The 25,036-nt window shown below is 39.6% G+C and overlaps 1 protein-coding gene across 2 annotated transcripts in view; it reads right to left on the reverse strand.

The window, feature by feature from the left end:
- Positions 1–17,982: 17,982 nt before the first annotated feature.
- Positions 17,983–25,036, reverse strand: part of ranbp10 (RAN binding protein 10) — a 34,788-nt gene continuing 27,734 nt past the window's right edge. Inside the window, exons 11-15 of one of the 2 annotated variants that reach the window (XM_062420875.1) lie at positions 24,415–24,554; positions 24,038–24,189; positions 22,546–22,657; positions 21,768–21,909; positions 17,983–21,471 (exon numbers count right to left, since the gene is read on the reverse strand). In XM_062420875.1, coding sequence (XP_062276859.1) covers positions 21,779–21,909; positions 22,546–22,657; positions 24,038–24,189; positions 24,415–24,554 — 535 coding nt within the window. In that variant the 3' untranslated portion in view covers positions 17,983–21,471; positions 21,768–21,778. Of the gene's footprint in view, positions 21,472–21,495; positions 21,910–22,545; positions 22,658–24,037; positions 24,190–24,414; positions 24,555–25,036 lie in introns of those variants that run through there. The other variant, XM_062420876.1, reaches the window with a different exon arrangement.

Genomic DNA, 25,036 nt, shown 5'->3' on the forward strand with positions numbered 1-25,036 from the left:
TAAACTACCTTAAATTCATGTGATACATATGTGAAGGTTCTAAATATGTTATATTTTCTATAGAAGATCAGTGGAAATGATTCATAATTTGCCTAAAAAAATATATAACTATGGCTACAGTACATACAGTGTTGCTGTTTGGCAGAATCATTACCAATAAACAAATCAATTAAAAAGATAAAAATCCTATATGTACCCTTCAAATCCAGCTTATACCTGATGATTATGAATATTGCCACCGTGCCACTTGGTTTAAAAAGGGGATTTAATATAACAGGGAAAAGGTGACATGAATTAATGATCCTTCAGGGAGAAAAAGAAGTGCATTTCTTTTTTAGTTAATTCTATAGGGCTAATTAATTTGTAAACCAATTTGAACGCTGCGTTTAGTTGTAAAGAGATTGTATCGCTTATTATTCTGCATCCGAGCTGAGAATGACCTGTAGCAACAAAAAAAGAAGAAGAAGAAGAAAAAAAACAGAATAATTGCAGAACCTATTAATTTACCATTCATTTGTTTTAATGTATTTTGGCAAAAAAATTAATAAAATTAATCACAATATGAATTATCTTCCCAATTGCAAATCATAATGTATGCTGGTGGCCAGAGGACAGAGAAATCTGTTCTGTCACCGAGCGAATAATGAAAATGTGTCATCTTGGATGAGGGAGGCAGACGCACACTGCTCTTCAGAGAATCCCATTTTCTAATTCTCTGACAGACTCAGAGGGGGAGCAGAACACATGTACCTCCCACATGTACACCAATTACCACAATGAGCAAATGAAAGGCTGTGTCCCATCAGGGCCGCCATAGGGGGTAGAGAGAGAGAGAGACAGAGAGGAGAGGGAGAGAGAGAGGGGAGGGGGGAGGTAGTGAGAGAAGGGGGGGGGGGGGTTCTACATAATTGCCCCCCCCCCTCTACACACACACACACACACATTCATACATTACCAATAATCATCATCTGCTGTCACCGTTGTTGATAATCCCAGAGTTGTCTGTTCAGCGTTACAGCAGATTGGCTCTCCCTGCTCCCGTTGGCTCTCTTTGCTTTTGTGGGTTTTTTTCTCCGTCTCGCCCTCGATTTCTCGTCTCCGTTTCTCCCGTCACGCCATTTACCCAGCTCTGGATTCTTTCCCTCTTCCTCCTCCTCCACTGTCACCATGCTCAGTGACATTTCCCCCTAACCTTCCAACAGAGTCAAAAAATATGTAGAAAGAGTGTGTTGGGTATCATTCTGTAAAGCATCATCAATGATATTTGAAAACGCATTTTACAGTCCAATCCATTATCTGCATTATGGAACTTTAAAATATGACTCTACCTGTCTAATTTACATCCACTCCTGTGTCTCTCCAACGTGCTGGGACTTAAATTTAACTGTAAATCTGAGAGCTGTGAAGCCCACCTGACTCCATGTTCTCATCACAGCGCAGTGTCTCTGCAGGCTAATTGAAGTCAACCACAGGGCACTGCTAATGATCAGCCTACAGCGACCCTTGACGGTCTGTCATCTTTCTGTCTGCAGCCCCGCGTGGTATTTAGAGAGAGATCCTGAAAAGAGAGAGAAAATTGAGAGTGAGAGAGAGGAACAAAAGGAAGGTGGTGGTGGTGTGTGGGGGGAGAGGGGGGCAGGCCGTGAGGTAGGGATTGTATGGTGGTGAAGGGGGGGGGGTGTAAGACAAAATGACCCTAAGTGATGAAATGACCGCCACGCTGTGCAGGAAGTAGCCACGTCCGGCTCCTGCTCACTTCCGCTCAGTGGCCATTATCCGTCCGCTGGGCTCCCCCGCCGTTTCGAATTCACTAACGCAGAATCGATCCCGAGCAGGTGGAGCAGGAGGTAGGAGGACAGGAACTGTGGATGAGGTGAGAGGTGAGAGAAGGAGAAGGGGGGGGGGGTGAAGCTTACAGTGAAAAGAAAAAGGAGGAGGAAAGGGGAGGGTATTGGCTTTAGGATTCTCAGCTACTGGTTGTAAAATCACCGTCTCCACTGATTATCTGAGTAAAATCTATTCTCCATAATGATTTCTTTCATTAAAACCTGCGAAACAGAAGCCGAGAAGTTAGAGAAACCTTATATTCACACCCCGAGGAAGCTTTTTTCATTGAATAGAAACCCTCCTCTTTTCATTTTGTCTGCTCGGTATATAGATTGTGTTGTTTTTACTACCGCGGCGCAGCTAATGTTCCCTCCGCGCTCCTGCAGCTGCTCATGCCACGTTTGCCCCTCGTGACATTTAGTTTTACGAGTCCAAGGAGAGCCAGTGGTCAGCTTCACCAATTAAAAAACCAGCATCAGGGCTCTGCCGGTCAGACGTGATGTTCTTTATTAACGCCAGAATCAATCCGGAGCGTGTGCGAGAGTGTGCTGTTTTATATTTTACTTATTATCTTAAATCGTTTAGTTCAGACAATGAAATCCTTGAATACAGTTGAATTTACTGTCTCGGTAGCTCGGTTAGAAGAATTGAAAAAGCATTGTAAAGCATATTTTAATCAGTGTTAGTTAAACCACATGATCAGTCATCACCATAGCCAATCACCAATGAAGACAAATGTTCATTATTTCATAAAACACAACCAAAAAACATGAACTCAAAAGCAGGAATGTGATCGATGACATGTTCGCACATCACGAGACAGCTGGTAGAGACAGGAGAGTGAGTGTGGATAAATCAGCTTGAATATATAATGCACAGGATGTACGCGCAATAACAGCAACACCTGTAGAATATAATGTGATCCAACAGAACATCCCTGCTATAAATCCTGCCTCCGTGAAGCTCACAACTCTCCGAATCAGCTCCGAGTTGGATTATTACTATTTCGAGGTGTACCTGTTATTTTGTCCATCCCGTGCTGTGTCACCTGCCCTCTCCGCGTGACTTTTTTTTTTTTTGAACCCCCCTGGACAGGAAGGCCGCGCATCATGACCGCGTCAAGAGCCTCGTCCATATGAAGTGGCGGCAGGAATTAGAATAAACTCCTTGGGCACTAGAGCGGCTCTCTTGTTGCATTTCATTAACATGAAATCTTAACCTATTTGAATTCATCATCGTGAATGAATGGTTAATGATTTGATTAGCTTACCATACATGTAAAGGGGAAATTATTCGCATTGGATATGACGGAATATGATAAAAGGCCTCCCCCCTCCTCCCCCTCCCTCCTCCTCCTCGTCTTCTTCTGTATAAGAATTACATTTCACTAACTGGCCTTGACAACCTAATTGAACATTAGTCTAATATAGAACATTACCAGATGAGAAAAATGAAAGCCTGCTGTCCTTGAACACTCTGTCAGCTTCATTGTGAACACTACTGTCTTCTCTCAGTTATTTCTCTCTCTGGCTCTGAGTGAAAGGACCTTCATCCCAAAGTGAAGAGCATAATTTAGCCTGCTCTAATGACATAGAACTATTCAGCAGGCTGCCCGTAATTGTTGGACCAGGGCTGGGAGAATAATAGTCCCAAACTCTCACCCTCCGAAGCTTTTCATCTGCACAAGTCTGAGTACATGCGGTGACCTAAGTCCTCCAGAAAGACAGAGAGAGAGAGAGAGAGAGAGAGAGAGAGAGAGAGAGGAAGAGATAACTAGAGCCAGTAAGTTATGTGAACTATGGGGAACCCATTATTTCTTAATATGCTTCTTTTTTTTTTAATGTGAAAATTAGAAGCAGACTGGACGTGGAGCTAATTTCAAATGTGTGATTCTCTGTGAGTGTGTGTGTGTGTGTGTGTGTGTGGGGGGGGGGGTATTCACAGGTTTAAGCAGGCAGCATGCCATTGTGTAGCGATCTTCAATGTTCCTCGGCTAATACCTGTAACTCAGTGGCTCATACTGGACGTTAATGAGTAGTGAGAAGGGCACACCTCGCCAGGCAGAGAGAGAGAGGGAGAAGGAGAGAGAGAGAGAGAGAGAGAGAGATGAATACTTGGAGAACAGACAGAGAAAGAGAGAGAAAGACAAAGAGATAGAAAGGAGAGCAGCACTGGTCTAATGAACTCATAGCTCACTGTACACTGTCACTCTCCTGCTCAGCACTGTGACCTGGACAATGCGTGCACATTGTCGCCCCGGCATTGTGCGTGCTAACCCAGGCAGCCAGCGGCCCATAGAGAATCAATGGCTCCTGTAACATAAACTTGGTGGCGCTGCGAGCCAACGAAGGCAGCTGTCATTCTGAGCATTGTTGGCTCTGACAGCAGCCTCTGATGAGGGCATTGTAAAGAGAGAAACTCAGAAGAAGACGAGGTGCAACGTGGAGGCTGTGCAAGTTCACCACGAGATGATGAAGATTCAGATCTGAAGCTGCAGCAACTAAAAGACCAGTCAAGTTAGGGACCGTAGGGAAATGATTTGGAGGGAAGGTGGGATCAGAAAATGGATAGATGGATTTATATTTCATATTAGTCCACCTTTGATATAATTAAAAGCTACATGAATAGCTACATCAGGGTTAGGCGACTCAGTCATTGTGTTGGTTACAACAACATGATGGCTAGCCAGACATAGTGCTGGCCTTATACATGAGTAATAATGTGCAACATACATTTGATTTTGAAATTTGGAAACTCAGATGAGGTAAACATATTATAGCGTACCTCTATCAGCCCCCTCAGAGCACTGGTGTATTATTAGTAGTGGATGGAATAGTCAACATTTTTTTTCCCATGAATTTCCATTTTTACTTCTAACGTTCGCATTGCTAGCTTTATTATGTTTCCCTAAAGACAATGAGGTTTAAATTGGGGGACGTGGTGAGACTGGCTGTATCAAATGAATACTGTCTAATAATATTTTGAGATACCAGGAAGAGTGTGTTACAGTTTTTCTTTAAGAATATATTTATAATGCTATAGATTTTTTTCAAAAAGTGAAATATAAGCTTTATCCCCTTCTCCCCTCCCCAGTAATTTTCAGTCGGTCCCTTATTAATCTCTTTATACAGACCAGGAAGACTTTATCAATGATTGTTCCTGTTCAAATTTACAACTATATTAGGTATTTATTTTAAAATAGTAACATGTGACATTTTCATTAAAGTAAATTACAATTACGTGCGGCTGTTTTATCATTTTGATATGAAGAAATAGCCACTCAATAAACGCTTTTACGTTTATTTTTCTGAGTGTTATCTAATTCACACATGGAAGTAATCATGTGATGTGAAAAATTGAATTGCCACACACTTCAAACAATTAAATGTTTTTAGTCAAGGACCCTTTTCAGGGATCAAATTCACAACTGCAACAAGCAATTAAAAGGGAGCCCACATCTGAAACACCTGAAAACCCATTAAACACCAAAACTAGCAGTTTTTAGTCTATCTCACAATACTTTCTGACTTCTCTGCCTGGTCTGTGGCATGAAGCCCCCTCCCCATCGGTTCATATGGATGATCTTTAAAAACTGGTCACCGCTATAAAAAGTTTCAGTTTCTAAAAAAGCTCAGAAATGTTCTTAAACAACTGATCATTGTAGATTTGCACAAACGTTACTTTAACAACAGGATAAAGTGTATTTATCGGGGACTATTTTCAGCGGCGGATTAATATGGTGCTGTAGTGAGTATCTACTGTAGCAGGATGTGTGTGACATTGATTTCAAATAAGTGTACATTTGAAAGTTAGACAAATATAGAATATTAGTGTCCTCTTTTAACACTTGGCTCGAACACACAGGATATGATGTATTTCACATTTAGGTAAATAAAAGATAAATAAAAGAAATACAAAGATAGAAAAGAGCGCCACCTAGAGAAACACAAAAATTGCTGAGAAGAGCCACTCATGCACTTTGGCTGACAAATGATCTGTGGAAGTGCAAAGCAGAAACGCCACAGCTTTGCTCAGCTAGTTAACACCCAGAATGTGAAAATCAATTAAAGAATGAACTTGAGGATTTACCACTTTTTTTGGTGTTGAGAAAACAGTGTTGCTCTTGTGGAAACTGTCATTTAACAGTAATGGCATGCTTTCAACTCTGTGAAACACCAGCTCGGGTGTTTTTTTTTCTCCTTTTTTCTATGTCGCACTCAAGTACGTACACACACACACACACACACACACACACACGCACAATCCTCTTTATATATATTATAATACACGAAGCAGTGAAATCCATTTCTCCTGTTCTGTGGTTTCAGACATCAGTCATTCATGTCGTGAGTTAAATAAGTGTTTGTTACTTGGGGGGTAAAAAAAAAAAAAAAAAGGCGCTTCCCTGAGAAATGAAGTTTTTCCTCCAGCATGAGTAATATATGTATTTTAAATTATACATTCAACTGCTCTACAGCCCCTGGTCCATCTTCTTAATGGGCTTTAGATTGAGATTTGATTGGGTCCTGTAGTGCTTCAACCCCAACAAAGACCTGAAAGGCTCCACAGAGCAGAGTACCCAGAAAGCAGGGATATGGATAGAAAAGGACTGAAGCAGGTATTGAGGTCCTGAAGAGAGCGAGAGCGAGTGTGTGCGTGTATGTGTGTTTGGTTGTGTGTGTGTGTGTGTGTGTGTGTGTGTGTGTGTGTGTGTGTTCGTGTGTGTTCTTTTCAGATCTTAAGAGCTCTTATCCCCGAGCAGTAAAACATGGAGCGCAGCACTCCCCGACCCTGCTGGTCATTTCATCTACTTCCAAATGTCACAGTGTCACAGACCTTTGTTGAGATCAGCAAGCAGGGCAGCAGTATGTGTGTCTTTGTGTGTGTCTGTGTGTGTCTCTGTGTGTAGGTTACACATAATTGACCTGACAAACAAGGTAAAAAAAAAAAGGAGAGAGAGCAAAAACAGAGAGAAAGCGCAAAAACACACAAATCTTATAACTTTATTGCTCTGCTGGGATCATCAGCTCAGGAAAGATGGAATTTACTGAAGCTTGAAGATTCGCTCTGATGAGACAAAACAAATGATGGGGAAACACTACATATACCCATAGATTGTAAAAAAAGAATGGACGTAGCCACCATGGCACCACCCTTTGGTTTTGAAGCCTCAAGTTAGCATTTTGACCGTCGCCATATTGTATTTTTGGAGCCAGAAGTGACCATATTTGGTTAAGAGCATGGCGCTAATCAACTCTAACTTTATCGATCATTTACTATGGTCTATTGTTAACTGTGATAATGCTAATACTAATTTTACCTGGGGAAAAACAGGCATTTTTATACTCATTGCCAAATAAAAGAACAGCTGACGTTAACTTTCACGTTTACTTTCATGTGCTGAAAACACACCGAAAGAGCGACAGTTACACCAATACCCTGTGAATCGAGGATCATGCCATGATTACGTTACCTAATGTTGTCACCATGGTATCGAAATGCCTGTGACAGCACCCACGTTACTCGAAGCAGCCAGGTCCTTAATTACGCAAAAACTATAAGCCTTAATATTAGAGATTAGAGAAATTTTATTAATCTCCATTAGCGAGACACAAAAAACGTACCAGGGTGTAAACATGTTGGCAAAAGTTGGGCATTTTAACATGGGGGTCTATGAGGATTGACTCGCTTTCTGAGCCAGCCTCAGGTGGCAATTCAAGGAACTGCAGTTTTTGACACTTCCGCCTTGGCCTTATTTTTCAACCCCCCCCCCGGGGGTTGCTGCTTGCATGTATCATCAAAAGTGCACATGCCCAATAGATTTCAGAGAAATAAGTGATTTTTTTGTTTGTTTTGTTTTTTCCTCCGGGACAATAATGAGGTGGGAAAGCCATGTCGGTCGGTCAGCGTGTGGAGCCCAGCCGTTTACACGCCATTAAAGATTGATAGAAATAGAAGAACGGCAGAGAGGTCAGAGAGGCTGAAGCCAGTGATATTAACAGGAAATAGGATGGAGCAGAGACGCTGTAGGCGGGCTACAGCTAAATAAGCCATTATCATTCATTTACAGGATATTTGTCATTCACAACACAACCTGCATAGTGCTGTGGTGTTTGGCCTTAATAACAGACAACTGGTCAACATGGAAACAGTAATCAGTACTTTACTCACACTCATTTTTGCTTTCCTCTCCTCTCTTTTCTTTCATTTATTTACCTCTCTTCTATCTCCTTTTCCTTTTTCTTTCCTTCCAGCTCTTCTTTTGTCATTTCTTCTTTTCTTTTCCCTTTCTTTCCTTTTTTCACACTCCTCCCTGCCTCCTTCCTTTCCCCATTATGCATTTTCTGTCCTTTTTATTTCTTTAATTTCCTGTTTTTCCCTTCTCTCCTTCCTTTTGTCTCCTTCACTTTTTTCCTTTCCTTTCCTTTTCCTTTCTTTCTTGCTCTTTTCTCTCTCTCACTCCCCCCCATTTTCGCCCCTGCCTTTCTTCTATTTCAATTCCTCTCCTCTTCTATCCCTTTGTTTCCCATTTCCCCCTTTCCTTTCCTTTCCTTTGCTTCCCTTTCCTTTCCTCAGCTTTATTTATTTTTCATTCCTTTTTAGTCCCTTACATATCTACCACTTTCCCTTTCCTTCCTCTCTTCCTCTTCTCTCTCTCTCTCTCTCTCTCTCATCCTTCTCCCCCATTTTTCCTTTTTCCATGCCTTACTTCTATTTCAATTCCTTTCCAATTATCTCCTCTTCTGTCCCTTTACTTTCCTTTCATTTCCTTTCCTTTCTTTTAATAACCTTACATATCCTCTTTTCCTTTACCCTCTTCCCTATTTTATCCCTTTCTCTTTCCTTTCCCTTCATTTCTTACCCTTTCCTCTCCCTTTTTTTATTCTTTTTTTCCTTTCCCACCTTTTTACCTGTCCTTTCCTCCCCTGTTCCTTATCCAGCAGAGATCCTTCTTCATTGGCAGAGCTTTAGAGAACCAATACCAGGAGATTAAACTTGTGTCCTTTTAGTCTTCTGTTATTAAAAGCAGCACAGCTCTGTCACAATTGCTCAGCTTTGTGTCTGTGTTTGTGTGTGTGTGTGTGTGTGTGAGAGAGCGTGTGTGTATCTCTCTAATAAATTCTTCACTACTGCTTCATCTCTATGCATTATTTCCTGACACTCCTGTTTGCATCAACACATGCAAATCTAAATGCCCTTTATAGTTTCTCTTTAGATTTCCATAAAGTGTGCAGAATGAATAAAGTGATTGTGATTCATGTAATGCAATGAAATAAAGTGCAAACACATTTAGGTAAGTCATTATACAGTGTTGAGTGTGCCGTGACATTGTTACACTGCACAATGTGTTGGTGTTAATAACTTCCTCTCTGTAGATGTATGATCTTTGATATTTAAAGAGGACATTAGTATTATTATTATTATTACAGTTTGAGTATTTCATTTGACACTATTTTTTTTTTTTAATGATCCACCTTTTTCCCAGGCTGTGTCAACTCACGCTAAAGAGTAGATACAACCTTTTTTTTAATGAGGAAAATCCTACATAACGAGGGTCCAGTGAGAAGTAAGAACTTAGTCTTCACGTTCATTTCCCCCCCCCCCTGCATTTTTCAAAATAAAATGACAATCCATTCAGCTTCCTGCTACAGTGTGACACGCTGTGGAAGACTAGTGATTTTGTTGTTGTAAATTCACGTTCTTGACAACAAGTCCCAGTCTACCTCAGTGAGTCACGCCGCCCTCAACTCCTTCACTCTTTCACTCTCTGCTGTTTCCCGCCTGTATTCATCTGCTTTTTTGACTTCCAGCTTACGATAACAATCAACAACCCCCCCCCCCCCCCCCCCCCCCCCGAAACTAAGTGTATGAGGGTCGATGAGGTTTCTTTTGTGTCCATGTGGTTTAGTCAAAATTTAAAAGGGTTGAAAATAAACGTATGAATAACTTGCACACATTCTTTTTTGGTGGAGCCGGCATAACATTTCTGCTTTGAATCCATTTTGAGAGAATATATTAGAGGATTATGGCAAAAATGTCTAAGTGGTGTAACCATAAAAACTTAAAAACAGTAAATTCTCAGTAAAACCCCATATCAACTAGTTTGGCATGATCTTACATTATAACTGTTTATATTAAATAAAGGTAATGGAATACAATTGTTTTAAATATTAAACACTGTAGGTGGATACAATATTAGTATTTATCATTCTTTTGTGGTTACGCCATTTGACATTTTCAGGATCATTCAGTCTTACTTTTGGTTAAAAAAAAAAAAGGTGCAAATGTCATTTCGAAATAAAACCCAAAAAAATACAAAATGTACATTTTAACAAACCTGATGCTGCTTTTAAGACATTTTTTAAAGATATTTTTGAATTGCTCATCTTACCAACCCTTATTTGTCACTGACCCATGAACAACCTGAACAAAAATACCTGTGCCTTTGTACTCTGACTCAAATCTACCTGTTTAAATATGTACATTCATGTATTCTGTCAGAGCCTGTATGAGAAACAAAATGAAACAATCTGTGTAATTGAGGTCAGTTCAATGCTGTAGATGTGCCTTTGTTTTCATCCTGACCCCCCCTGACACCTAAAATACTTTGGTATTTATGGTGTTGCATATGTCCTGTACTTAACCTCTGATTTTCCATATTGTCTTTTTTTCTCCCCATTATCTGAATTGAAGCTCTATAGATAGAGGATGATGTTTGCTGTACAGTGCAGATTATGAGGCAAATTTGTAATATTGGTCCATAAAAATAAAAGTGATTTGACCCACAGATTGTGCCCCTGCAGTTACAAAGGTAAGTACTGTAAAACCTCCCTGGTTCTGAACGTATATGTCTTTATTTACTGTATGCTACTGTGTAAAGAGAATATATGTACACACTAAAAAGAGAAGAAGTTCTGTCTCTTTTCTTTGCTATCATTTCTTACATATGACTTGTATTGTATGTTTTCAAATGTACCTGAAATAAAATGAGAGCCTGTAGGCCGTTGGTGTGAGCTGATTAATGTTCCGCGCTCTGCATATTCCACCCCATTGTACATCTCAGCCAGACTCCAACTGTGGCAATCAATTCAATCAGCAGCGCTTATGAACCCATTACAATCTAGCTGAGAGCAGGCGGGGGCTGCATCCTTCAACTGGCCTCGGAGTAATTACTATTTAGTCAAGCCAAAAAGGATAGAGGGATGGAAAGATGGCTGGATGGATAGATAGATGGGTAGATGGGTGGGTAGACTAATAAAACATGTCCCTAATGACTTGCATGTGACTATGAATATGCATTACAGCGATTGGGCAATAAGAGTGGGTGTTATTTACACCCCACTCCCCCTCCCCCCCTCCACCTCCTGAGAACGCTGTAGCAGGTTGCCATGGTGACTTACGTGTACCATAGCAACCACGCTTAATGTTCCATCCCCAATTCTGAAGGCCAGAGGTCTCACGGAGCCGCGAGGATGTCTGCGGGCCTCAAGGGCGTAAAAATATACGATGTGGGAAACTAAGCGACCGCAACGCAGCCCACCACTTTCACCCTGTGTGTGTAATTACAGGTTCATCTCTCCGTGTGCACGAGAAACAGAGTCTAAAAGGCACGCCGACTGAGATTTCAAGCATGTGTTTGAACCGCTAACCTCCGGACAACCGGCATGTATCTGTGCGTCATCGGCCTGGGAGTTAAATGATAAATTATTGAGTGTGTGTCCCTTTTTTAAAAACTCTACAACACCCAGATTTCACCTTTTATTTCCTCTTTCTCTCATTCCACACTAACAGTATCACCTGTGGTCTGTATCAGCTTGTTCCAGCTCTTCATCAAAGCTGTATGAATTCCACAAACCTAATCCTCCATGATTTTTTTTTAACCATTTAATCAATTTGAAATAATCAAGATTTCGGGCACATCAGTTTAAATTAATTTACCCCCAAAATTCATCCACGTTCTGATGTTTTGCGATCTTTTGAAAACACTGAGATCTCCACCAGATATCTGAAATAAAGTTCTGAGGGGCTGAACAGTGTTTGGTTTCAAGTTTCTATAATGTTTTCTCACAAGATCACATGACTCTACACAGGTAAGGACATGCATCCACTCCTCTTTAACCTCAATTTTAATTAAAGAGTGTGTTCTTGACCTGCTCTATGTGAAAAAATGCCTTGAGATGACTTTTGTAGTGATTTGACGCTATATAAATAAAATTGAATTAAACACCAACTCAAGACCTATCTATTTTATCCAGTTTATTGAGTTACCTTGTAATAAAATGTACAATAAATGAATTTCCTTTTTGCATGTGTGTCATTGAAAAATGAAGCTCGGTTTCTTAATGAAGTGTAGCCAAACATTTAACGATCTTACTACGAGCATCACCGAGAGAAGCTGGGCTCGTGTTCATTAAGTCGTCAAAGATCTACACTGTCAGCTCTGTTTCAGACTTGTTCACATTCAGATGACTTAGTTATCCCAGAAGGGCAATTCAGTTGCACAGTTTACCCAGTCCACATCCATTAAAAAACTCAATCTAGCAGCGGCATTCAAGCATTAACGTGCCAGTGACAACAGAGCGATGTATGGATGCAAAAAAAAGAAACCCCAACACAATTAGCAGACACAACCTCAGGTCAACGCTTACATGAGGAGTCAGGTGATAACAACAAGAAAACAACACACATTTAGAAAAAAAAACCAAACACTTGCAGTACACACAAGTAATATTTTTACTTAAGTGGAAATTCCTTAATAATGATATTTTTCACACAGTAATAAAACTTTAACTCGAAGGATATATTCTAGACATCAAATTTAAACAGATTTAACCCTTACATACTGTTCATATTCTGACTCATAATTAGTCTCTACACCAGTTCACATTCATACATTTTTTGCTTTGCCATCTGCATCCTGGTCCCAGCTTTGTACTAAAGTGGGATTACACGATTTCACCGTTGATATGGCAACAACCATTTGTAAACATAGGTTGGGGAAATTACACATACACACATGCAATCATTTCCCATTCAGGCTCTTTTTTTTATAGTTCAGCTGAATGCAGGTAGCTATTTTAAATGTTAAATCAGAGATTCTAATCCAACTTTTTTTGGGGGGTCAAATTCAGCAAATATCTCCTCACGGTCTGCTAGCTGTCTGTTCTAAGTGCTGAAAAAATATCAGGTGTTCATACACATCACTGGCTCTGCAAATGGACATATAAACACACAGTGGCTTAGAGGAAACCACACAAAACTACTCCAGCCAATCAGCAGGAGGGACGTTGGTTGGCTCGTGCAGAGGACAGAGAGGAGTCATCAGAGCAGCTGTCGGTGTGAGGACGAGACTGCAGCACCCAGTGAAGTTCAGGATGTTTTTTAATAGACTGGACTTCTGCTATTAATTCATGCTATACAACTAAACAATGTAACACACTTTTTTTTTTTTTTTTTTAGAGAAAAGATATTTCATGTCCACGTCACCTGTCTGCTTTCCATCATTCTTCAATTCAAATATGAAAAATGAAAAAATGAATTTGAAAAAAAAAGAAAACAAAATTTGGGCCATTTTTTTTTATTCTGACAACAACAAAAACATTTTATTTTTATTTTTTTAGCATTTTTGTTTTCAAATAAAAGGGCTATGGTTTTTCAGGTTTTTGTTGTTGTTTTTTTGCCATTGCAGTGCATTACAATCACGATACATTATTTTGTTTTTTTTATTTTTGTGTGTGTGGATTTAAAAAAAAAAAATAGAAATCCACGTTTTTCCTGTTGTTCAAATCGGCTATTGGAAGATAAATTAAAACCTGAAAAAAACTTCCCCCCCCCACTTTTACTGTTATATACAGTACCTACTCCTACTGCATCTATGATATAAATATACATAGTAAGACAGACACATGAACATGATTTAAGTTGGGGATTCATGCAGGGGTGCTGACTCTTAACCCCCCTTCCCATCTCCACCCCCCAATAATATTGCTGAGTTTATTAAATACCTGCAGCGATCCTGCATGAAGCTCAGCAGCATAACTTCATTGATTATTTAAATCTCTAAACACACCAACAGGATGTAATAGCAATTAATGTACTGTGTTCCTCTACACATTCAAAAGGTCAGCTGATGTACACACACACACACACACACACACACACACACACACACACACACACACACACACACACACACACACACACACACACACACACACACACACACACACACACACACACACACACACACAGTAAAGGTTTATACAGTTTGGATTAAAACAGCTGTCCTAATAAGTCCCTTGGAGAGATGACTCTGTGTTGTTAGGTTAGAGAAGAAGCTGAATTCAACTTTTAGCTTCTTAAATCACATTTTGGAGAAGGTTCAGGGTTTATCTGGAGGACGGCTGCTTCACCGCATGAACCTGGACTGTGTGTATGTAACAGCTGACCTTTTGGATGCGTAGAAGAACACAGAACATTAATTACCCTGAGATCCTGACTGATCCTGACAGCGTGTCTAGAGATTTAAATAATCAATGGTGTTCACACACATATCAAAGATGCAGCAGGAGCAGATAATATCCACGAAAGCGGACAAACACGTTGTTTTTTCTGCTTTTGGTTTCATTTTCTTTCTGTTTCCTTGAAGGGCATTGGGATTTCTTTTTTTTTCTTTTTTTTTAAATTCACATGAAAAACAGAAAATATTTGTTTATCCTGTTATCAAATACGTTGAACACTACTTTGGATGGAGGATTCAGAGACCATCATTCACCTACATGGACCTGAGATGCAGTAGCTTGGCCACCTCATTAATAGCACCTGCTGCATCTCCCGCTGCTGTGTAACATTCAATATTCACACACACACACACACACACACGGTATGTCACACACTCGCACCAGTTATGATATATAGATGTTATCACTTTATCATCATAACACCTGGAGGTGGTGGGACAAAAAGTCTCATTGTCCCCTCTATTCTGGCACCAGTCTACACCAAAGCATTTGAACTCAAACCATAATCTTCCTATATAATAATCCTAATCTAATCCAAATTTAGGGACTTTTGTGCCTAAATCTAACTAACAGCATTAACATCTTAAAATATGGTGTTAAATGACACATGAAAAGCTAATACTACATACATATGACATGTGAAATGTCCTTAAAGTTGCGTGCTATTTATACACCATCCCACCACAGTGATCACATACTTGACAGACAACACTGTCACTAGGACTACACTGGCATGAGTTCAGAAGCTTTGCGGTGTACCACAGGGATCCATTCTCGGTCCTTTGTTGTTCCTATTAAACTGGCCTCACTTCTGCATCCATAATAATAAATATGTTACCCATTTTATAACATTTCTGAAGATACATCCTTCACCTGGAGCTGTAAAACCCCTCAGTGCTCTACTCCAATAAACAGTTCAATTAAACAAGAATACAGGTAGGGGAGAACAGGTGTGGCTGTCACATTCATTAGATGTCGGTCCCTAGAGGGCGCTGTTTAAAAGTGTTGGAAAAGCAAAATTTTCAGAATTTGGGTGAGATGTTATTTCCAAAGTCATTTCTGGAATAAACCACCTGACATTGATATGAGAGGACGTTCAGTTTCTCTTCTAGGCTTTTCCACAATGAGTTTATAATTAAACAATCACTACCATTAAAAAGTAATGGTAATAATAAGGTTAGTAATAAAAGGAGAGTAAGACCATTCTAATTCCTACATGACACTTTAGGCTTCCGATACACACTGAAAGGGAATCTCTTCAGGATACGGTTAATGAGATATTCAAAGGACAGTAAAAAGTGTCACCACCTACCCCGCTCTCCCCTACATCATTTTCCGAGTCCTGACGGTTGAGTTGAAAAGACACAATTTACACACTGACATTCTGTTGTTTGCAAGTGATGACTTCTTATGACTTGATTTCATCTAACTTCTCACAAAGATTTTCCACAGAACCATTCTTTATTTGTCTTCAATATCTGCAATATTGAAGACAAATAAAGACTATGTATGCTTCTCAGAGGAAATGTGTTACATGACTCTCTTTTCTTGTTTAACAAATGATTGCTATCGAACCTTTTGCCAACAGATTCATACAAGAAATCTTTCCCTTAAATTGACTCTTGAATGTACAGATTCTTTCACACACATATGCACCATACTTACCTCCTCACACTTTGTCTGCATTAGCACTCTTTAACAATTTTCACAATATTTTATAAACATAATTCATGTATTATCTATTGTATTGTTTTTTCTTTACCATGAATTTTCCCATGAACAGAGATTGTATTAGTGTGTGTGTGAGTTTTGACTGATCAGCTGGAGCTCATTCTTTATGTGATTATCAAAGGAAAGAGGACACACCGTTGTTAGAGTGTGCAATGTTTCATTTTGATCACAGTTTGATCATTTGTAGGGTTTTATCAGTGGAATGTATGGAAAATATGTCAATTTAAAACATATAGTGATTGGGGAAGATTATCTAAAAAAGGACCTGCTCTAGTATCTAGTAAAGTACTGAGCAGATGTTCTTCCATTTTTTTTTTAAATTAAACTATGAAATGACTGAATGAGTGAAAAAAAAATAATCTAAGGATGTCTCTCAGTGCTGTGATGGTATAGATGTATTTACCAACCTCATTCTGCCCTCTGCTGTCCAACTACAGTACAGCAGAGGGCAGAATGCAACACAGGCAATAAAAATTACTCCTCTTTTTTGAAATGCTTAAAATGTGCTGCTTTGTATTCTGAGCTTTTTGCTGGAAGCATAAAACATGTCTGCTGTAACTCAATGCATGATCACATTTAACACAAACTTAATTTTCCGTTCCATATATAGTGATATCTTGTGCTCACAGTTTAAAGGTATTAACATGCAAAGTAAAAGTCTCAAATCTCCCTATGATCTGATTGAGTGCCACTTTATTTTGTAAGTTCTATTTATTTTTTCCTTCTTCCTGTAAAATGATTTATTGTGGAAATACTTCAGCACATTTAACAATTAGTTAGATAATCAGACTGAGTCACGCCACGCCATTTTTCTCTTTCGCTGACAGGAATCCATATTAAAGTCTCTGCATCATGTCTACAATATGAAGCAAGAGTCCAAATGAGACACTGTGCTAATCATGAACTGCTAAACGCTCCCTGCTGTTCACGCACAGTTGTGGAGTTGAGGAGCATCCATGCAGTTTAGAGTGTCTGACAGGTAATAGGAATGCTTGTGGTGGGTAAAATAACACCGGCCCTTAATCAAAGTTTGCCATCACACAGAAGGCACACTTGACACTTATAATTAAGATTATCACCAAGCCTACAACCTGCTGCAGTTAATTCATTTTTTAAATCCATGCTTCAGGACTGAGAGGCCTTTGTGTGTTTTAAGAAAAACCAGGAAGAACTTGGTTAGTATTGACACAGCCACAGTTCACTGGATAATGATCCCCTTCTACATAAGTGATGAATAAACAGGAAACGTGCAAAGAGGAAGCGCCCAGTCAGTGAAAGAAATGTTTCCACACTTTCGCAATTTTTGGGAAGACGACATCTCACAGGAAACATCCCAATTACCAGTTCTATAAGTACACGGCCATCGACACCGTAGCGTCTATTTGAGTCAGTCATTGGGTGTCGTGTTGAGATGGTGGAAATGTTTGAATTCATTAACCTGGAGGCCTGATGAGACTTCCAGGTGACTCTGTGTGCTCAGATTGATTATTACAGTACTTATATGTGCACACAATTTGCACAAACTTGCTTTATCAGTGTGATTTTGTGGAAAACTGCGATGAAAAAAACAGCCGTTATCAGCTTGAGCTGTTGTTGCTATGTCCAATCCACCTTGTGTTATATCTTGGCTGTGGGGAGGAAAACTTATTAAATGAATAGAAAACACAGCAAAGAAAGAAAAAAAAGAAAAACCAGGAGATCAATCATATGCTTATGGATGTATTTTAATAAAAATAATTCTGTCAAAATTAAACAGAATACAATATCTTTTTTTTAAACATGTTTCCAGTACATAGTTTTTTTTTTTTCAATTATCATTTTTTCCTTTTTTATATTGTTTTAAAGGTTTTAAAAGTCATGCTAAGTAGAGGGTAACTCATTTCACAATTTTTTTTTTTATTCATTTTTCTTTTTTTTCTTCTTTTTTTCTCTTTTCTTCATTGGCTAAAACTCAAAAGTCAAAATATGAAATTAAATTCATGATAGAAGTCAATTGTGCACAGCTTGTCTGCAATGCCTATATCCATTTCTCTCCGGCCTCTCCAGAAGAAGTCTTTGTGGCTTCAAAAGCCTCGGGGGAGGGGGGGGGGGAATTTTTTCCAAAACTGTTCACATCCCTCGCTTCCTTAAACAATCACTGATCAGATCAGTGGCTATGTCTACGCAGGGATTAGAGGAAGGGTGCGTGGTAAAAGAGCTGGGACGCAGCCCAGGCTCCAACACAAAAGACAGCTGGGAGACTGGTTCCCTACAGGTATGCAACAGAGGTTATTCTTTCACTTACAAGTGTTTGTGTAACAGAAGTCCTTTACAGCTGCAGAAGCAGATGTCATGTGTGTACTGCATGTGTGTTTGTAGTTATTAGAATAGTTCCTATTATAGCAGAAGTGTGTGTTTATTTAAAAAAAAACAGCTTGGTAAAAAGTGTGACCACATACCCTGTAGTAAACCCCACACTGCATACACACATCTCCAGTATTATGTTATTCAATGGTTTCTCTACCATAGACTGAAATTCTCTTATGAATGGAAATATACACTTCAGGGTGGATCCATGAGCCATCTGCCAGGTCACAGCAAAGCAGCTAGAGTGACAGCTTGCCACTAGTCAGACAACATTTGTTAGAAGAGAAGACAAAATGATGGTTTATATCAAGCTAAGGGATGAACCAAAATCCTGTTTGTTATCAAAATCCGATGAATGATACACATGGTAATGGGGTTACAGTCATTTTGCCTTGAACAACCATCTTTTTATATACACAAAGAGGAGTTCCCAAAATAAGATGAAAGATGAAGTTGTCAAATATACAGATATCAAGTTGTTGGAATTAAAACGTCAAAATCTGAACTTCTGGAAGAGGAGCAAAGGTATGGAGGCCCAAATAGTGCAGAATTTAAAAAAAAAAGAATAAATTAATTATAAAACAAATACTCTTATGAATAGATTTGTGTAAAATATAGAAAAGAACCATCATTATGAAATGTTATTTCATCATCTTATTTTTATATCAACAGTTTTATTGGATTTTATTTCATGACGGCACCACAGCAGAGTTGTCACCAACTCCCACCTCCTCAACTTGAACCAATCACATGCCCCCTACCTTCCAGAAACAACTGCCATCTAGCTAGCTTCTATTGAGCAACCAAAGAGAAGGACTCTTGTTTTACAGCTCTTCAGAGAGTCGTGTGACTTTCAGTGAGACACATTGTCACTATCACTCAGTTAGCTAGTTACAAGCCAACATCTCTCATTAGCTGGTTTGGTAGCATGTGTAGACACATTTCATTTTCCTTATCTATGAAGACAAATTTAAAAAAGTTCAGTTCTGTGCATAGGCTAGAGGCATGTGACTGACTCAAAGGTGAGAGAGCTGATGGCTCTACTGGCACGAAAAGTGACATCACGAAATAAAAAACGGGCTTTAAAAAAAACAAATGGAAATTTTGCCTTATTTTGTTTTTTTTTTATAATAAAATAATGACAAACTGCAAAACTCTATAATAATGATAAAAAAATAACATTTTCATTCAAAAACATTTTAGTTTCAATAATAATTTATTACCTTATTTCACAAGCTTTTGCTTCAATTATATATTTTACTCTGATTACGTGTATCATCATGTTTTAGTTTTTAATGTAGCACGGCATGTTTGGGACTCCATACAAAGCAGCTGACAGCGAGCAGTGGTTCATTTTAATGCTGTTGGGGGCTGGAAGTGGTGCTTGGTAGTTTTATTACAAGTGATCTGAACACCTGAACTGCAGCAAAGAGATAAAGAGATTCATTTTTTTTCTATCTTATTGTTTTGGTCTCTATGAACAAACTTGTGGGTGTTATGGATGGAGGGGTTTATGTGAGAGGAGAGAACATAAATCAACACACAGAACTAGTTTTCATAACCCTCGGGTGTTTTGAAATCAGTTGCCCAAAATGGAAAAGAAAAGAAAAAAACAGTGTTACTTAATTATCATAAAGGGCATCCTCAAATTAAAAATGTTCCTGTTTGGCAAATTGTTTTTTACCTGTGTATTTGACATTCTGACAACACATGATGTAAAAAAAAAGAAGAAAAGACTGCCGTAATGAAATCCCCAGGGGTAACTTGACTTTTACACACACACACACACACACACACACACACACACACACACACACACACACACACACACACACACACACACACACACACACACACACACACACACACACACACACACACACACACACACACACACACACACACACACACACACACACACACACACACACACACACACACGTTAGTCAGCCTTTAATACTGATTTTCTCTGCTGGCATTAAGGTGACCATGATAACAGTGTTAGGTTCGGTCCTGCACTGTAAGAAATAAAGCTCTAACACTTGAAATACTCCAATTGAATCCCTCGTCATCAATTTAGGCAATAGCAGTGTTTTCTGTTTGAAACATAATCATCATTTAGGAAGGTTTTGGCAATACAGCCACTACTTTTTTAAATTCTCATCTTTGTGGAATATATTTTGGTATTTACTGCATCAGCCTTGACCACAGTGACAAATCTGCTCTCCACTATGAGAAGTGTTATTATCTCTTTATTTCAAAAGGAAACACCACACCAAGCCCCCATCAGCACATATGCCCCACCTCCACACCAGAGTGACTTTGACAGGGATTCGATGGCACTGTCCTCGCTAGAGCTTGAAGTCTGACAGCAGCTGATAGACAATCAAAGAGTAGTATCCTGAAATAATAGTGAAGCAGCAACCCTGAACTGACAGCATGAGCACATTAATGTTTTAATGTCTCTTAGCAGACAGTCATTAATAGGTGCAGTTATAAGTCTGTCTGTAACTTATTAAATGATATAATAATAAACTTCAAGTGTTTTTAAAGTGACCTACAGTTGTGTGTGTGTGTGTGTGGGGGGGGGGGGGGTCACCGTGGTAACCAGCTGTGGGTAATGCGGTCTGTGATATGGTGAACAATGACAACAACATGTGAAAAATAAAATAAAATACTGAACTTAAGGAATCAAAATCCAACCCATGAAAAACAAAAAGAGAAAATAAAAGGGGGAATTACAAAAGTTTTTTTTGTCCTGGATGAGCACAACAAACTGACAAAAAAAAAAAAAGAACTAAAAAAAAAGGCTAGATAAACAGAATAATAATTAATTATCTTTAAATAGTGTCACACATTTCTTTATTTGATAATACTAAATTAAAAGGAAGCTTTCTTCTCTGCTCTCCTCCGCTCTCCTCTGTTTGTGCCGCTGGCTCGGTCTGACGGACAGCCAAACACACCAATCACACGCATGCTCTTTCCTCCGTCGCCTTGACAACTACCTGCTGGACATGCCTTCTCTCAGTGCTACTTAACATAAAACCTGTGGAGAGACAGGTAATTGTCTAAGCCAGGTGTATGAATTACAGTAGCATGGTTCAAACTAATTGTTTTTATATGAATGTACAGAACAGATACACTGATTGGCTATTTTCACTTAGCTTGTGAGTAATTGTTCTATTAATGTAAACAATGTATGTACACAATGCACAAATGGGTTTCATTATATGTGTGTATGCTCTATTTAAGTGATAATTAAGGCATCAGTATAATTGCTGTGTTTTTAAGTATTGTGCGTGGTTGTAGTATTAATGTCTCAGGCGACATTAATATACTCACCTGGACCTGTGCTAGTGCAAAAAGTTGTCTACTCTGGCAAAGGAGCAGGAACCAGATCGGACTCGAGCCATGAGCTGAACACACTCTGTGGCCTGGCCCAGCGCTAACATCAGAGGAGGCTGCTTGGGCAGATTTTGGGACTCTGAAGCAGAAAAAAAACCCACAATAAAGAGTCAGAGATGGATTAAATCTAGAAGTCATAAGGTCATGCAATGTGATCGAAAGCCCCAGAACAGCTACTAAATGAACGTTAAAGGGGATACTGGTTTGTGAATTGCTGTTTCCAAGGTCAAGAATGAAGTATGAAACTTTTAACATTAACAGCTCCATGACAACAGAGCAAATTCCAACTGCTGATGAAGATCATGCAATGTGATCGAAAGCTTCAAAACAGCTACTAAATGAACTTTGAGGTGAAATGGCTTTAGATGGCTTTCCCAACAACAGAGATATATATTAGATAATCCATTCAGTTCCATTATTGCATGGACTACGTTATGTCTGATACACAAAATATAAACATCTCTGATAAGATTTCATTGTTACATGTCTTCCTATGTGTCACAGGTTTTCAATTCAAATTTACTTTAAGGCTAATACGTCTTTTAAAAGTTGTACATTTGAACTGTACAGTGCCATATTGCATGTATAACTAGGGTGAAATAGGTAACGAAGGTAGTTTACATTGTTGTTGTGTTGGTAAATTGGTTAGAACTTTAAAAGTCACAAGTGATCTACTTGAAATCAAAGACCGGAACAATGTCCAGTGCTTACTTACCCAATATGGCGCTGTTGAGTGCGGAGCAGAGCGATTCTCTCTGCGTGGGGTCTAACTGCTGGCCCACGGGGCAGTTCCACGGGTCTGAGTACGCTAGCAGGCTGAATGCATCCTACACACATATACAGACAGACAGAAAGAGGCTCGTATGAATACAACACAGCTGGAACATCACTGCAGTGTGTACATTCAGCAGCTTCCTGGTTTAGAATGATGATGTACCATCTGGCCAGAAAATGAGCTTGATCTCATAGCTTATGTTACATTCCTGGAGACAGTGAAGCATTGACTGATAGCTGATTAGACTCCATTACTGATACAAACGGCGGCATTAGTATTAGTTTTAAGGTGATACTAAATATGAATGATTGAGCCTGTAAGACCATGCTGTGTCTGCAGGTCAGTTGTAGGAATAGAGCCACCTGCCATCTAGCTAGTGTTGTATCTACTCAGACATCATTGCAGCTCTGTGCTGCTTAAGCAACTTTTTAGCAAATTGAGACCCACATTTCTATTCGGGAGTTGGTGGAGACCAAATCAGAACTGAAAGATAAGCGAACTAAAGATCCCAAACAAGCATCATGTTTCAAGACACTGTTCAGCTCTCGTCCAGCTGAAATTGTTTGGTTTGATGTTTTGTTCCTGTTTGTACTTTCAGATATCTTATTACACGTTACAGTTTCCCGATCGCCATCAGAGCCGTGCTAAGTTTCTGCTGATTAAAACACTTCCTGTCGCTGTTGCTGCATTGAATTAAAAGCTTCCTGCTTGACAAACTACCGGAAGGCTTTCACTAAGATAAAGTTAAAGGGAATTAAATGTGTTTTAGAAGTAGCAGAGCTTAATTAATAGCGGTGCTATTTTGTAAAATAGGTCAGATGTGGAGATATATGGTCAGTGGATCAGTTTTAAATAGAGCAGAGAGGAATACTAAAAATAGAAAGAGCTGTAAACAGCAGACTCTTAATGCATTTTCTACAAAAATACTCATGCTGTGTCAGCATGGATCAGCATGGCTACCATAGGAAAAAAAAACAACCCACTACTAGTCAAGTGACCAAAAACACAACTCCAGATGGGTTGGAAATGTCACTCTGTGTCAGCGCTACGTTTCATAAAGCTGCCTTGCCTTACTACAAAATTCTTATATTAGAAAACAGTTTATAGCTACAGTGAAGCTCTTTGGCAGATCCTTCATCATTTCACTGCAGGTTGAGCATTGTCCAGTGCACCGGAGAACTGGCCAAAACTAAATAGTAGTAGACAGTTTGGACACTATCTGCTTTATTACAGCACATCCTGAAATCAGAAGTCGCTCCAGTTCCTGCAGCGTGTACACACCGCTGCCATCAGGATTTTAACTGGTGCCAACACAAGAAATCTCTTCAGCCCAGTTTTGGCACCGCTTTAATCTGTTGTAGCACAGATGTTTTGTTGAACTCAAGCCAGTGTGTGTGTGTGTAGTCATGCGTGTGTGTGTGTGTGTGTGTACCTGTAACATCTTCTTGTGCGTGGCATTCTTGCCGTACTCGCGGCACAGTTGTTCGTTGAGCGCCTGCAGCTCCCGTCCAAACTGGATCATCCTCTCCGTGGCTGCCTGGTTGCCTCCACAAAGCTGTCTACTGTTGTTGTAACCTTCGTCTGCTGTTGAGATGCACACATGCACACACACACACACACAGGTACACACACATTGAAACGTCATATTGGAAAGTTGTACGTGAGAAAAAGGAGGGAAATGCAAGAAAGCAAGAGGCATACAGAGGATAGAATACGACAAAGCATGTAAAGATGAATAAAAGGAGAAGTGTGTGTGTGTGTGTGTGTGTGTGTGTGTGTGTGTGTGTGTTTGTGCGTGCGTGTGTTTACCTGTGACACCGTTGCCAATGCTGTTGTCGTCTGGCTGGAGGATCTCTTCATGTTTGTATGTGCCATTCATGATGCGTGCTGAGGAGCTCTCAACAACCCCGTTGGTATAGTGCTCTGTTTCTATGTCCATCTCACTGTCACTACACACACACACATACACACACACAAACACACAGAGGTCCATTAGAGCACACAAGTGTTTAGTCATCCAAATGGAAACTACTAATTCAAAACTTAAAATAGTTGCATGTGGGATGTGGCTCTTTAAATGCTAGCTCCAGATACTCTTGCTGAGGTTGCCAGCTGGTGGTGACCACATGCTGCTTTCACACTCTGTGCAGCAGTGATTTAAAGCAGTGCAGAGCAAGGGCTGCACTAGCTCAGTGATCACAAGCCCAACAGTAGCTCTTCCACCGTATACGTTCTAGAGTGCAGTTACTTTAACAGCGAGCAGAAGTGTGCTCTGTTGCACCTGTGACCAAATGTCACAGTGTACTGACACAACCCTGGAGTACACGTCTACGTCACTGCAGCAAGGAGGGTCAGCAAAGATAAGATTTTTGGGTAATGACCTTAACGTTCCTCTCTGTTTTAGTAGTTTTAGTAGTTCACAGAATATGAT

This window comes from Scomber scombrus, chromosome 6 (genome assembly GCF_963691925.1).
Source record: "Scomber scombrus chromosome 6, fScoSco1.1, whole genome shotgun sequence".
In the NCBI taxonomy this organism is placed as follows: Eukaryota; Metazoa; Chordata; class Actinopteri; order Scombriformes; family Scombridae; genus Scomber; species Scomber scombrus.